General features: G+C 40.1%; 1 protein-coding gene across 3 annotated transcripts in view; it reads left to right on the forward strand.

The window, feature by feature from the left end:
* Window positions 1–15,147, forward strand: part of LRFN2 (leucine rich repeat and fibronectin type III domain containing 2) — a 154,596-nt gene that overhangs the window by 104,032 nt on the left and 35,417 nt on the right. For all 3 annotated transcript variants that reach the window (XM_036380505.2, XM_036380504.2, XM_054514268.1), the window contains one exon: window positions 12,917–14,309. In XM_036380505.2, the coding sequence (XP_036236398.1) occupies window positions 12,937–14,309 (1,373 nt within the window). In that variant the 5' untranslated portion in view covers window positions 12,917–12,936. The remainder of the gene's footprint in view (window positions 1–12,916; window positions 14,310–15,147) is intronic.

Consider the following 15,147-nt stretch of genomic DNA (forward strand, 5'->3'; position numbering starts at 1 on the left):
AATGAACAGCAGTAATCATCACTTTTCCCCACTTCTCCTGGCTGAAACAGTGCAGTTTTCCCTCCCTGGAAGGGAAGTTGTATTTCAGTTTTCCATAACATTTTTTGCTACTGATAGGAAGATTTTACTGCTCTGCTGAAGGAAGCAGATGCTTGTTTGCTAAAATAGGGGAGATTTTCATGTATGTCAGACTGGTATTTTATAGACAGAGTTAGCTTCCAGACACTCTGGGTACCATCAAGACAGTGTGTTTTGCTTTGTAATTGTTCTACAGGACTCTTATTCTTTCTGGAAAACATTGATTTGACTTTCCACCTCAAAGCTTGAACCATCTTTCTGATTATTTCCCAAACAGCAGATGATAGATGGAGAATTTAAGAAGGGAAACTCTAATAATGTTGGACATTGTTTTCATAATAGCCCAACAGAAAATAAATATGTAACCTTTGGGATGTGTTGCAATTTACTGAAAAATGCAATCTATTCTTGGAGTGTTCATATGAACAGTGAAGAAAGTGCATCTGCTGTAGCATGAGAATACCTCTAATTATTTTCCCTTGATTTTGTGTTAATGGATCTAGACCTAAGGGCAGGGAAGAGTGTGTTGTATCTACTACAAATAAATCAGAGCAATTAGCTGCTGATATATGCAAACTGACCTTAAGTGCTAATTCATGTCTGTTTCTAATATCAGGAATCTAGCTTAGAACAGGCAGTAAAGGGATCTGGCCTTGGATCAATGAAGGAAATTTCTTGAACAAATTGGGACCAGAGAGGTCAGTCTTCTGAAAAACATAATTAAATTGGGACTGAACTGGAAGCCTCACACATCAAAGAACTGCAGTGATCAAATGATTAGGGAATGAAGGGGGGGTGGGATGCAGCAGAAAGCAAGAAAGAAACAGCAAAGAGTGTGTAAGACAGCAGCTTCAGAGATGGTATTTGAGAAGAATAAAGAGTCTAGAGGCACAAAAAAAGGAAAACTGGTCAAAGACAGACTAAATAAAAAAGCCCAAAATGTGTGAAACAAATACCAGGATATGCTGGTACACACTAGAAAGTAAAGAAAATGAGAAATAAAGCATGCAGAAAGGCAGTATTAGGAATGCAACAAGAAAATCCTTGGGTAATGGAGCCTGTTGTTGGCAATATAAATTTAAATGCAGCATATAGCAGCTGGCTGCTCTTATCTGATAAGACTCATTCTGAACATAGTCGGTGAGCAGAAACTGCAAAGTGAAGCAGAATATATATTTGAAATATTGGGGTCTTATATATTTTATTTTATCGCATGTTTTCCTTTCATTTTAATTTTAAGAGACTTGTTCTTTTTTTGCTGACTTAGTGCCAGTGAAAGGTGCTGCACAGAGAGCCCTGGGGATTGAAGACTTTTGTTTCCTCATAAATAAACATAGTAAGTGTAGTACAAAATCAGCTTTCTGCATCTTGCTTTCCACTCACCTTCCTCTCTCCTAACCTGAAAGACTTTCCATCTTTCCTGGAACAAGGTCTCTGCAGACCAGATGGAGTTTGATGAGCAGCTCAACATGAGCTGGCACTGTGCAGCATGGAAAGCCAACCATATCCTGGGCTGCATCCAAAACAGCATGGTCAACAGGGCCAGGAAAGTGATTTTATCACTTTGTTCTGTTCTTGTGAGACAGCTACTGGAGTACTGCATACAGTTCTGTGCCCCCAGCATAGGAAGGATGTAGAACTATTGCAGCAAGTGCAGCGGAGGGCCGTGAAGTGGTTAAAAGCAGTGGAGCACCACCCTGATGAAGACAGGCTGAGAGAGTTGGGTCTGTTCAGCCTGGAGATGAATGGGTTGAACTGGGACTTCACAGGAACCTTCCAGTGTCTGAAGGGGGCCCATAGGGAAGCCAGAGAGGGACACTTCCTAAGGAACTGTAGTAACAGGATGAGGAGGAATGGCTTCAAGCTCAAAGACAGTAAATTTAGATTGGATGTTAGGAAAAAGTTCTTTCCTGTGAGGGTGGTGAGATACTAGAAGAGGTTGCCCAGGGAGGTTGTGGATGCCCCATCCCAGGAGGTGTTCAACACCAGGTTTGTTGGTGGTTCGAGCAACCTGGTCTAGTGAAAGGTGTCCCTGAAGGAGGGGGGCTAGAACCAGATGATGTTTAAGTTCCTTTCCAGCCCAAACCATTCTATGATTCAATCAAACAGTGCAATCAAACACTCACGGAATTATAAAATTGTTTAGATTGGAAAAGAGCTTTAAGATCACTGAGTCCAACCACTAAACCATGTCTCTGAAGTGACTCATCTACATGTCTTTTAAATACCTTCAGGGATGGTGCCTTAACCACTTCCCTGGGCAACAAGCTCTAGTGCTTGATAAACCTTTTGGTGAAGAGATTTTTCTTACATTCAATCTAAACCTGTTCTAGTACAACTGGAGACCATTTCATCTTGTTCTACTGCTTGATAGCTGAAAGATGAGTTCAACTCCCACCTGCCTATGACTCCAACCTCCTTTTAGGTAGTTGTAGACAACAATAAGGTTCCCCCTGAGCCTCCTTTTTTTCCAGCTGAAACAACCCCCTTTCTCTCAGCCACTCCTCATAAGATTTGTGCTCCAGACCCTTCACCAGTTCTTTTGCCTTTTGGAAGGGGAAAAAGCGTTCAGTCTCATTAGCATGACTGAAGTGTCATGATGTACTTATACTGTTGTTATTTATAAAGTAATAAATCAGAGATGCTTTTTATTTCTTTTCTGTTTTCTTTTCTTTTCTGTTTCTGCTTTCCTGGTGCTGTTTCCCAGGGTACTCATTTGTACTAGTCAAGGTTTCTTCGCAGTCAGGAAATTTTGAAACCTACTCCACTATATATGAGCTTCCTACTGGTGACAGGTGATCCTCTGAGCTGTGGTTAAGCCATCGGAGAAAAAGAATGTGAATATCAGGAAAGGAGGCAAAGTGTCTTTCAGGGGCTTCTGTTCTGCAGGCACTCAGGGGAGCAAATGGGGCAATGGGGACACTCCAGCCATACACAGACACTGACTCTGCCTTCTGCTGACTGCCACTCCTGGGGTGACGAAGAACCAATGACTGAGCTAGAGAAAACACTGCACAAGATATCTTTTATCTACAATCTCCCTTCCTGTGCTATGACAGCAGACTGCCCCATAAACTGATCTTACATGCACACACTGTTTCCAGATACTTTGCAAACAACTGATTAGCAGAAGTCAGTACTTATAATTATCTTACAGAGGAGAAAGAGAGGTTAATTGAAACTCATCCAAGGTTACATACATAGCAAGACATGATGAAGTAATCCAGGAGTTAATGTAAACGTTAAAGCCAGATATCTTCCCCAGAGACAAAAGCACTGCACCTCTCCTTTCAATGTAATTATGTAAACACTGTCCATGACACTAGATTTGTGTTAAAAAATTGTGCAGTGATATGCTTTACATGTGGAAACATCACTGTGGAAAGAGAAGGTATGAGAGTTGGGTTTTCCGTGAGGAACTTGGTGAATGATTTTTTGGCAAAACATTTGAGGCAGACTGTGCCTCTTCTTACTCACTTCTTCAAACTAGGTAGAAGTTGTCTCTTTTTCAAAGTGCACCAGATTAAGATTCTGGTGTGAAAGTACTAGTATTGCTACCAAAAGTCCTCCTTTCTTTTTCCCATCCATTTACAGCTCTTTGGAAATAGGTACCTGTGTAAGCAGCTGCAACAAAGTTTACCATTTTGAAAAGCTGCTCTTCTCATGGTAGAAGTAATGGGAATGTTAAATTCTCCCAAGAAACAGTAAATTATCCTCCTCTATGTGAATAAAAAAGGGTGAAGTGCTGGAAAGAGAAATTTAATGGACAGACCTAGTCCCATCTGAAGTGAAAAGCAAGAAAGTACAGTAGAAAGTTTACCAGGATGCTGAAAGAGCCCAGAGACTGTGGAGGCCATGTGTTGTGTCATGAATTGGCATAGCAGGGTTCTCATGTTTCCTTCTCAGAATTCTGCTAATTTCTCACTGACCCATGAGTCAAACACAGAGATAAGACACTGGGCTTGTATTCCCTGTAACAGGGGACCTCTGCCACCAAATGCTCATGCTAACATCATTAGGAATCCTGGGGCATTCAGCAAAAGTGATTGTTTGTTTTGGTCTTTTTTAATGTGGACTTTGAATCTGCCTTGCTTATATTTCAAAGGGTTTCCAGATCTTTGTATATCACTTTGTGTGTCAAATTAAATTTATGAGAAAAAATGAGAAAAAAGATCTTTTGGTTTTAATATGCCTTGGATTTCCTACCAATGTCTCTCTGCATGTAGGTTATACATGAAAGAAAAACTGCAGTCTGCACTCCAAATAAAGAATACTTCCTATGGAATATTGGACAGACTTTGTCTCTAGAGCTGAACAAAGGGTCAATTAAAAAAAATAAAAAAGTAACAGTCCCAGATAAAGAAGAGAATCCCAATTCTAATTATCCTGCTCTTCCTTTGATGTGGAAGGAAATAAGAATGCATAAAGACTTTTATGAGAATTAAAGTAAGCTCAAGATAAAGTTACCTGAGGATTTTCTGTTATGGCTCAGAGCAAAGGGGAATTTGGATTCAGACCATGAGAAGAGGCCTTCAGTGGTATTTGCAGAAAGCAGTAGGGTCTGTTGATGGACATTTACGTTTCTTGCCACAGGCAGTTCTCTGAGAGAACCGCTCCTTAGCACCTTTGCAGCTTCTGTGTGTGTTCAAAATGAGTAAGAAATAGAGTAACTGGTAACTTCTCTACTGTGCTGATAAAGCAAAATGGAAGATTGCTGTTAAGAACAAGATAAATAAATGAACTGAATGGCTAAAAATAGCAGAGGGGCCCAGCTTAGCTGACTCATGAGCTTGTAGACGAAATCTGATAGAGACTGGCACACAGCATTAAAATAGGATAAATGTTGACGGCCATTAAATGAACAATCAAAAATGAATGGACCTTCAAATGGTCTGTGGGAGAAAAAAAACGAACCAGCCCAAGCCATTTATAATTAGTTCTCAAGCCATTTACAATTAGTGGTGTTGAAAACACTATTCCTCTTCTCCTGCGTATCTGTCATGGGAAATCACCATCCTGCACAGTGACTGCACTGGAAAGCTCTAGGAAACTGCCCAGAGAGACCTGTTGCTGATGCAACACACCTAAGTGTGTCTCTTTACCAAACACACACACTAGGATTTTCTAAATGACCTCTTTGTCTTCAGTTTGTTTTTGTATGCTTACAAGTAACTGCCCACACATTTAAATTTTGTGAATTACCAAAAATCATCCAGGTAGCTAAGCACTGTTTTGTGCCAACAAATCAGGCAGCTAAAGCCTGTGCTTTCCAGTCAGTGAAGGTAGAATGATACAAGCACAACTGTTTTCACAGGTAAAATCACACTAGTCAACAAAATCTGGCTATGATTATTAAGGTGATAATTTGCCATTCACAAGTTCTGAATAGAGCTATATACTTTTGTTCTATTTTGTCAGAGGTTTTGCCCACTGGCAGGTATCAGCCCATGTGACAAAACTTGTTTGTAAGATTATTCATGTTTCATGAGACTACTTTAAGAAAGTCATTAGATGAAGTATTCAGAATACTTGTTCCTAGTGTTTCTGAAATGAAATGCTTTAATTTGGAAACCATGCATTTCACATACATATTTTTCTAAACTACAATATTTAATGAATGAATAAATCAAGCATGCCTACTGGATTTATGCTACAGGACTGAATTAATTTAGTTACTACAATCAGCACTCAGCGATTAAAAATTGAACAGGAAGCTTCAAGGCAGATACAAATGAGACTGACCTTGGCATTGCAGGTAGGCATCATTCTAGAGTAAAAATTTCCATCTTCTGCAGTACGAGAAATTTAGGCTAATTGCCAAGAGGAATTTTAGGCACACATTTCTTTTGCTCTGTTCTCTGTATGTGCAGGAAAGCTTTTTAGTCTCAGCTTCAAGTGGAATGATGCCAGATCAGACCAGGTCTAGAGATTAGTCATAGAGATTAGTCATAGGAAGTAGTCGCCCCTGTACCCTTTGGATGGAAACTAGAAGCAAGACCAGTTTCCAAAGGATGTGTGTCCCTAACTGACCAAGTCCTCGAATCATAGCATGACTGTGGAACAAGTTCACTGCTTATCAGGCAATGGAGAACCTGCACAGCTCAGACCATCTTAACAGCAGAGTGGACTGTTGTCTAAAAAGTCTGAACTTGGGATAAAGCCTTTTCAGTAGGCAAAATGTTAATAATGTTGATAATGTTGATAATGTATGTCTTCCATGTGGATACTCTGATTCCAAACATGAGGTGGACACAACGATGCATAATGTCCTTCACAGAAGACTAACAAAGCTAACCAAGTGTCTCTCCTCTGCTTTCATGAAACTTACTATATTTTGTATTCTTGAAAAGTGAGAGTAGTAAATAATTCTGAGGCTTCTGCACTTCAGATTTTATGTGAAGTGATGAAAATGTCCCAAATGTATTATGGGGAAGTGCCAGACAGGCAGATGCTCGGAAGTACACAGAATGTGTTCACTAAGTTTTATTTTCTCACAAAATGAGTCTCAAAATCTTGACTAATTTTGCACATTTCTTAAAACCAAATGGCTTATTTCAGCCGAGTGCTAGCAGCAAAAATGAAGAGTGATCTAACAGATTTATACTTGGTTTCTTCTTTACTTAAGAGCTCTTGCTACATTTCTTAGGAGCTAGGATGCAAGTTCAGAGTGGATCTAAGTGCTCGAGAGTCACTAAGGCTGCTAGACACACACACTGCCCAGCCATCAGGGACATCTTTGTCAGAGAAGCTAAAAGACATAAAATATTTCTCCTGGATCAATACCACTGTGAAAAATGAAAATACTTATGTACATACATATTTCTCAGAATTTCTTCTAAGAAAGTATCTCTATCCCAGCTGAAACCAGGACAGTGAGCACATACACATTAGTACTCAAAATACCCTTTCCATATACGGTGCAAGAAAGTGACTCTAGGAAGAAATTTGTACCATGTTTTCCAAGAGCTCAACGAAGAAGCATTTGCTAGTAGGTTAATTATATCAAACAGAAACAAAATTTTTGACTGATTCTGAAATTTGTCTGATAAGATTTGGGATTACTATTGTCTTTAAGTGTTATGTGTTAAAAGTTCATAAAAGTGTCCAAGGGTTGTTTTTTTATTTCCTAAGTAACCTGAAATGTGAAGAGGTTACTAATTGCAGAGATTAAGTCTGTTGGACCATTAGCATATGGAATTGTTCTTTTAGGATGTATGGAAAATACTGCTTTTAATGAAAGAAATTAGCTACTTTAGTAAACTAGGAGAGATGAAAGCTACATTGATAATCTGGGCTTTTGACAGATGCATTATTTCCATCTTGGTAGTGGTAAGGAATTGGGTAATCTTAGTATTTAAAAGAAGAAATAACATGACTGGTGTCAGGAAAATATTAGGAAAGCATTATGAAAATATCAGAAAAGCTTTCCAAGAATGCACACATAGAGACACAGGTCTTGACCATGAAAGACTGAATGAGAACAGTATCTTCCTGTGTGAGAAAGCTCTGCCTAAGAAAATATTTGGTTATTTCCTTGGGATCAGTTGAATGGATTAAATCAGCCTTCGCAGAGTGAGCCATCTTGGAAATCAGCTTTTGTGCATTATCCTTACTTCTGTTCTGGATCCAGTTATAAACAGTGTTTTAAGGACTGCAACCTTTACAAAAAATGTTCTTACATTTAGGACCATCCTGTGAGGCAATTTTACTTGGACACATCCACCCCTTTAGCCTAGCTCTTCCTAAATACTGGCAAGCTAAAACTGCTTCCATGCTAGGGAGCACAGAGCAGGTAGGAGGGACTCCCAGCTGCTTGGAAATGTGAAAACAATACAACAGCACTCAAAAGGATCAAACCACATAAATAAACATCATGGTGGTAAAGGGGTGAAAAATATTTTTAGTGCAACCTTGCAATGGCTGCAATATTCAAGAAAACAGTTATACAAAGGGCAATAAAATTGTTACACTTTACCCAGAGTTCCCTGTTTTCTGTTACTGTGGAAACAGTATCAGTCACATCAATATGGGTGGAGTTTCATATAGACAAGTACCTGGAGAAATGTGCTCTTGCAAATGTTCCCTCTTTGTGTGTAAAAGGTAAGGTGGCTGGAGCAAGCAAGCAGTTCATGTGCTAGAGCTATTCTTTTTTTTCAATGAAACCAGATCCTTAAAAGGCCTAGCCAAAACCTCCACTGCATTGTCTGTATGCACCTGATGAAGATCAGCTTTATCCCCAAAGAATGCAGGAGTCTAGGCAAGCAAAAAATACAAAAGATCAACAAAAGCAGTGTTGGTTGTCCTGATTTTGAGCCTATAAGCTGCTAGGTGCAAATTGACTTTAAACACTGCTCACAAAGCCAGCAGTGGCCTAACACCAAGCCTTGGCCTAACACCTAATACTTGGCCTTACACCAAGTGTTTCCATGGATGTGCTACTGAGGACACATCCAGATACAGAGATATTTACTTTCCTTATGGCCATTGCAATTGTTTGGTAAGTGAAGCATAAACTGCTTTTATGGATCAGGGAAAACACGAAACATACATTTCCACACAGTTTTTTGGTGATGCAAGGGATTAAGGAGTAAGTTTTGTCCTGACATAGTCCCATCCTCTTTTATGCCTTGTTGATTAAACTGCTTTTGGAAATAGGTGTGCAACTTCACCTGTTACTGCAATCCCTCAAGCTCTGCATTGAGGGTAGATTTCTTAGTCACTTAAGTTCACTTAAAACAGAGATAAGAGAAGATAAAGAACAAAGAAAAGGGCAGCTCTCAGTAAAGAAAACCTAGTTCCTCCACAGCACCTACAAAACTGAAAGGAGCTCACCCATACAGTCCCTGGAGCCTGGGTCCCAGGGTGCTTGGAAACCATAGAATCAGAGCCACTACCCATCCATTTCTCCTTTTTAAATTTTTTCTTTCTCTCCCTTTTCCAAGCCTTTATGCTGCATATTATTTGTCTGACAGTTACCTTGCGCTTGGCACTGTGGAAGGCAAAGGTTACTGGAATTTAAATGCAAAGTTCAATGAATATAGAAATAAAAAATGCCTTGGAGGTGTTGCTGAAATGAGATGCCAAATCCCAGAATTTGTATCTTTATGAGGAAATTTGAATACAAAACACCAAGTTTTATGGCTCTTGCACATATTAATTCATACCAATTCATGTTCTAAGAGGACTAAAGGGGCTATTTTTCATCTTGGGTTGAGACAGGAACTCTTCCAGATTTACTGACTTGCTATGAGAAATATGCTTTATCAGGCTGATAGATATCTTTAAAATGTAAATCAGAATGGTGAGCTTATCACAAGACTGCCATTAGCAGCTTATAAAATTCTTGGTGCTGCAGTTAACAAGAGATTTTGTGAACAAGGTGAGCATACTGGTCAGCAAAAACAGACCCTAAACTTGATACTTTATTTTCTGTCTTGCAAGAAAATTACCAGAAATAAAATCAAAACAATTTTTATTACACATCCATCTCCTTGGCAACTAGCAATTACCATGGCTTTGTGGGATGGTCTATATTTTAAAGGATATTATTATAATTGTGCAGGCTCAAGAATTGCAGTATTACCTGGGATCATCCCTAGAAGTGCTCAAGTCCAGGCTGGATGGGGCTCTGAGCAGCCTGGTCTTGTGAAAGGTGTCCCTTGACGAGTAGGTTGGAGCTAGATGATATTCAAGGTCCCTTCCAACCCAAACCATTCTATCATTCTATTAGTCTATGAATTCTTACCTCATCTTTGGCCCAAGTGCTTTGTCTGTCTGGAGAGAGAAAAGAAAATCATTTGCCCAATGGAAGTCCCCCATTTTCTCCTTAAGGAGTCCTGTCCATTTCTGTTGTCTCCAGTGCCCTATAGGAAGTCCTTTTGGTTTATACCCTCTTCATGGAATTGTGAACTGTACCCTTCAGGATTACATTGTAGAGAAACTCAGGGCTTGGAAGCTTGCAATAACAATGCTAGTAAATGATCACAAAGGCCAGAAATATCCTCAGTAAACAAACAATATTTACATTAGTACTCTCAAGTGCATGCAATAGCTGGAATGACAGTGGCTGTTGCCAATTTGCCCTCTTGCTGGCAAGAGCACATGCTGCACTCTCAGTGACTTTCAGGCACACGTGCAAGCTCACACAGGCAGATGATGTGCTTTCAAGCCATCCACAGATGGTTTCCCCATCAGGGCTTGCTTTGCCATTTAGGCCTCCTGCTTCACATCCTCCTCTCGGTGCTTCAATCCCTATTTTATGTAATTAAGTTCTGTTCCTCCCCCCATTTTTACTTTTTTTCCCGTGAATGCTCTTTACTCTGACGCTCAGAGTCAACCATCTCCCCAAAGCACTGTGATATTTACCAGCATCCGGAAAAAACATGGTTAGAGAATTGAGACACTTAAAGGAGACACGGCTGTCATAAGTGTGCATTCACATTTTTGAATAGATATTCAGAGGGTGGGAATCTAGATGAGGGAGAAGCTATGAAAGGGCTTATTACTAATTAACTATATCTATTTCTCCCCCTTTTAAACTGCTTTTTGTTTATCATTTCAGCTGGTAGGGTAATACACTAAATTAAAGCTGCATAATACATTTATAATTAAGACTGAAAAAGCCAATTGCCTGTTACTAAACCCCCATTTGATAATATTGTAAGGGATATTTATAGCTCTTTGGTATGTATGCCACAGATTTGCATCAATAACACACTTGCTTATCTCCAAACATTTTATTCAGTAGCCCTTTATTTACTATTGAAGGTAAGATTACTCTTCTCAAGCCATCCTTTCTAAAAGTGTCTCGCTTTCATCTTGTTTGTAAAGCTCAGCAAACACAGATGCTTCAGTCATTTCCTCTGCTATGAAATAGTAATAACAGTATATAATTACCATCATCACACCATGCAGAAAACCTTGCCATAAAGAACACACTCTACATAGTTCAGCACTCATAGCATCTTGAATTTCTACAGCTCCTTCTTTCTGACTCATCTTGCATATCCTAGAGAGGAGATAACAAGCCACCTTACCCAGGGAATGAGTTGAGAAGTTTTGGGCAGAGCCCCAAACATAAGCCCTTAGGGCTCTATGCCCTATGCCATTCCTTTCACAAGAAGGTAAAGCAAGACCTGTTTAAAGAGCTCTTAAAAATTGTTGAAGTGATAGTTTTTGTTTTGTGTTTGGTGCATGTTACTGGGGGTTTAATAACTCAAAACATGTGCCAAGAAACTGGTAAGTGTGTGAGCACCTGCATGTTGAGAAGGGATATGGCATAGACCAAAGTGTGCTGCAAGTTGACATGGTGATTGAAGGTTAGAAGCAAAATGGCCATGTTCAAAATGAGACCCTGAATTGTGCCTGGAACTAGTGCCATAGGGAGAGTCTTGGAGACTGGTGCACACCATCCTAGCAAAAGATGCCTGGGAGAGCCCTTACAAAAATATAGCTTTTTGTCTACCTGCCCCTTTCCTCAGAAGGAGAATGAGGGCCAGGAATGAAGGATCTACCCATTCTTCAGCCCTGCTGGATAGCAGGGCCTGGGAAAGGGATGAACAGAAAGAAAGCAATTTTTTTTATATCCTGCTCATGTGAGAAGAATGTCAGCAAACCTGTGTAAGTAAATATTCCCAAACCTGAAGCAGGGCTTCAGCTTCTCCCAGCCACAATTGTATCTCCAAGCCAGCCCAATCATGAGTTTTGTTTATCCTTCAAAGAGGCATCCTTGCAGTTTAAGCTAGAAAAGTGTGTGAGAGATCAGAAAAAAGGGAGATAATGGTGTAAGGAGGAACTGACAGGGTGCAAGGGAGGGCCATGAAGATGGGCAACAGCTTCACTGTCACTACAACAGTAGGGGTTGAAGTGTGAGAGCATGTAGTTGTCAAAAAGCTTGCCAGGGGCCTAAGGTAGTCCCATTTTCCCCTGGATCCCTTCTCTTTGGAGCTAGATGCTGTCACCCTTTCCATGGTTTGCCTGAGCACAGGGTGAAACCAGGTGGCAATTACACAAGTGATTTCTGCTTCTAATGCTGTCTATCATTAATTTTATTATGAGTGGGCAAGTGACTTGCCCCAGAACTGGCCAGATAATTACATGGTCATTATTAACCACATTACTGAAGGGTGAAAATGCAGTTATTTTTATCCATAAAGTCAGCTGCTTCAACCCTAAAACTAATTGCACATTATTATGCAGCAGAAAGTAATTATTATAGATACTGATTCTAGTTTCTGCTCCCAAAGAAGCAGACACTATTTCAAATGAAATCTTTCAGGATTTTTAATAAGCCTTGCAATCTGTGGTGAAGAAAGAGAGAGAGAGAGAGAGATTGAAAGAGAGAAAGACAGCAAGAAAGAAATAAAGGGAGAAAGGGAGAAAGGGAGAAAAAGAAAGAAAAAGAAAGAAAGAAAGAAAAAGAAAGAAAGAAAGAAAGAAAGAAAGAAAGAAAGAAAGAAAGAAAGAAAGAAAGAAAGAAAGAAAGAAAGAAAGAAAGAAAGAAAGAAAGAAAGAAAGAAAAGAAAGAAAGAAAGAAAGAAAGAAAGAAAGAAAGAAAGAAAGAAAGAAAGAAAGAAAGAAAGAAAGAAAGAAAGAAAGAAAGAAAGAAAGAAAGAAAGAAAGAAAGAAAGAAAGAAAGAAAGAAAAAGATTTTATCATGTTTTTCTAACACATAATTGTCCCATCCTGGAGGGGTGATGCTTTTAGGTTGTGACTCCTGAGAGGAGGCATCACAAAGTCTCTCTGGAGGTAGATGTTAGGCAAAACATAAGAAGAAAAGCATCATAACTAGTATATCAAAATTGCTGATGTTCCTTTTCACTCTTTTTGTTTCTTCCAGGTACTGTTGCGTGATTTACAATGGAAAAATTGCTCTGCGGCATCCTGGTGTTTGGAATGGCTGTCACAGTCAACGCTTGTCCCAAATATTGTGTCTGTCAGAACCTGTCTGAGTCACTGGGGACTTTGTGTCCCTCCAAGGGTCTCCTTTTTGTACCTCTGGACATAGATCGAAGGACTGTTGAACTCCGTCTTGGGGGCAACTTCATTATCAATATCAGCCGACAGGATTTTGCCAATATGTCTGGACTTGTTGACCTTACTTTGTCCAGAAACACCATTAGTTACATACAGCCCTACTCTTTCACCGACTTGGAGAGCCTTCGGTCTTTACATCTGGACAGCAACAGGTTGCCTGAGATTGAAGAGGATACTTTAAGAGGTTTAATTAACCTTCAGCATTTGATTTTAAACAACAACCAACTAAGCAGCATTTCTGATGACGCCTTTGAGGATTTTTTACTGACATTGGAAGACTTAGACCTGTCCTACAATAACCTCCGAAGCATTCCCTGGGAATCTATAAGAAAGATGATAAACTTGCACCAGCTCAGTTTAGATCACAACCTAATAGATTATATAACAGAGGGGACATTTGCAGATCTTCAGAAATTGGCCAGATTGGATCTAACATCCAACAGACTTCAGAAGCTCCCCCCTGACCCTATATTTGCCAGATCACAAGTAATTCCTTTGGTTGTTACCCCATTTTCACCACCTCTGTCCCTCAGCTTTGGGGGAAATCCACTGCATTGCAACTGTGAGTTGCTGTGGTTAAGGCGGCTTGACAGAGACGACGATATGGAAACCTGTGCTTCTCCTCCAAGTCTGAAGGGAAGGTACTTCTGGTACGTACGCGAGGAGGAATTTGTTTGTGAGCCCCCTCTTATTACACAACATACTCACAAGCTGCTGGTCTTGGAAGGGCAAACTGCCACGCTGAAGTGCAAAGCCATTGGGGATCCCACTCCCATCATTCACTGGGTGGCCCCTGATGACCGTCTCATCGGAAACTCCTCAAGGACGGCTGTCTATGACAATGGCACCTTAGATATACACATCACCACCTCCAAGGACTACGGAACTTTCACATGCATAGCAGCCAATGCTGCAGGAGAGTCCACTGCAACCATCGAACTCTCAATTGTCCAGCTCCCCCATCTTAGCAATGGCACAGGCAAAGCAGCTCCACCGAAATCCAGGCTCTCGGACATCACCAGCTCCACCAAGTCCAATCGTGGCGAAACAAAAGGTCCCCCAGAAAGGGCTGTCCTGGTGTCAGATGTGACCACTACCTCAGCTTTGGTCAAGTGGACAGTCAGCAAGTCGGCCCCTCGGGTAAAAATGTATCAGCTGCAGTATAACTGCTCGGATGATGAAGTCCTGATCTACAGGTAAATGCATTTTTTGTTTGGTCCTCTGATGATGGCAGGGGGTGGAAATCAAAATAAGAAGTCCTTTGCTCTTTGGCTTTTTACTGATTTGACTTGGAACTAAGATGGCACTGTGACCAGTAGCATTAGTGGTATTTGATAAATTTGCATTCTCTCTGTCAGTTTGCCTGTTCGTCTGTTCATTGCTTTTTTGTCCAAGTCACACATTGCAAATCTCTGTAGAGTACTCATTTTCCAACAGCTGTTTTCTGTAAAATTTTCAATTTGGGAAAAAATAGTACTGCAGTTGGTAGCCTCCTTAGTAGGCTTAACAAAGAAAGGAAAACTTGAAGACTAGAAGTCAGAAATTTCCCTTTCCACCTCCTGTAGGTGGGATTGAAACAGACTACTTAGAGAGGAAGCAACGTGGGAGGAAGTTTGTGCTGTCTACCCATAACACAGGCTCTAATTATTCTGTGATTCAAGATCTGGGGTTGCTAACAAGACATTTTTCACCTATATGATAAAGCTTGTTTCTTATTTCACTAACATCTGTTCTACACAACCGTAATGGCTGAAAACTTTGGAGCACCTAGTTTTTTATATCATATTAAATGCAAGAAGAGGTGGATATAATTTCAAAAGCAAATCCTGAATCTTCCTTATGATCTTCCAGTTCTACACCTCCTCTGACTTCAAATGATGTAAAGCAGGAATCGCTCTTGCAGTGAAGCAGCAATAAATTTTTAGGAACTAAAAAGGTGTAGGAACAGTACAGGAAAACAGTACTACTGGTTTGTCCTTGTGTAATGGAAGAATGATTGACATATTCATGCTAATGATGAATCCCTAGAAACCA

Source organism: Molothrus ater, chromosome 3, assembly GCF_012460135.2.
Source record: "Molothrus ater isolate BHLD 08-10-18 breed brown headed cowbird chromosome 3, BPBGC_Mater_1.1, whole genome shotgun sequence".
Classification (NCBI taxonomy): Eukaryota; Metazoa; Chordata; class Aves; order Passeriformes; family Icteridae; genus Molothrus; species Molothrus ater.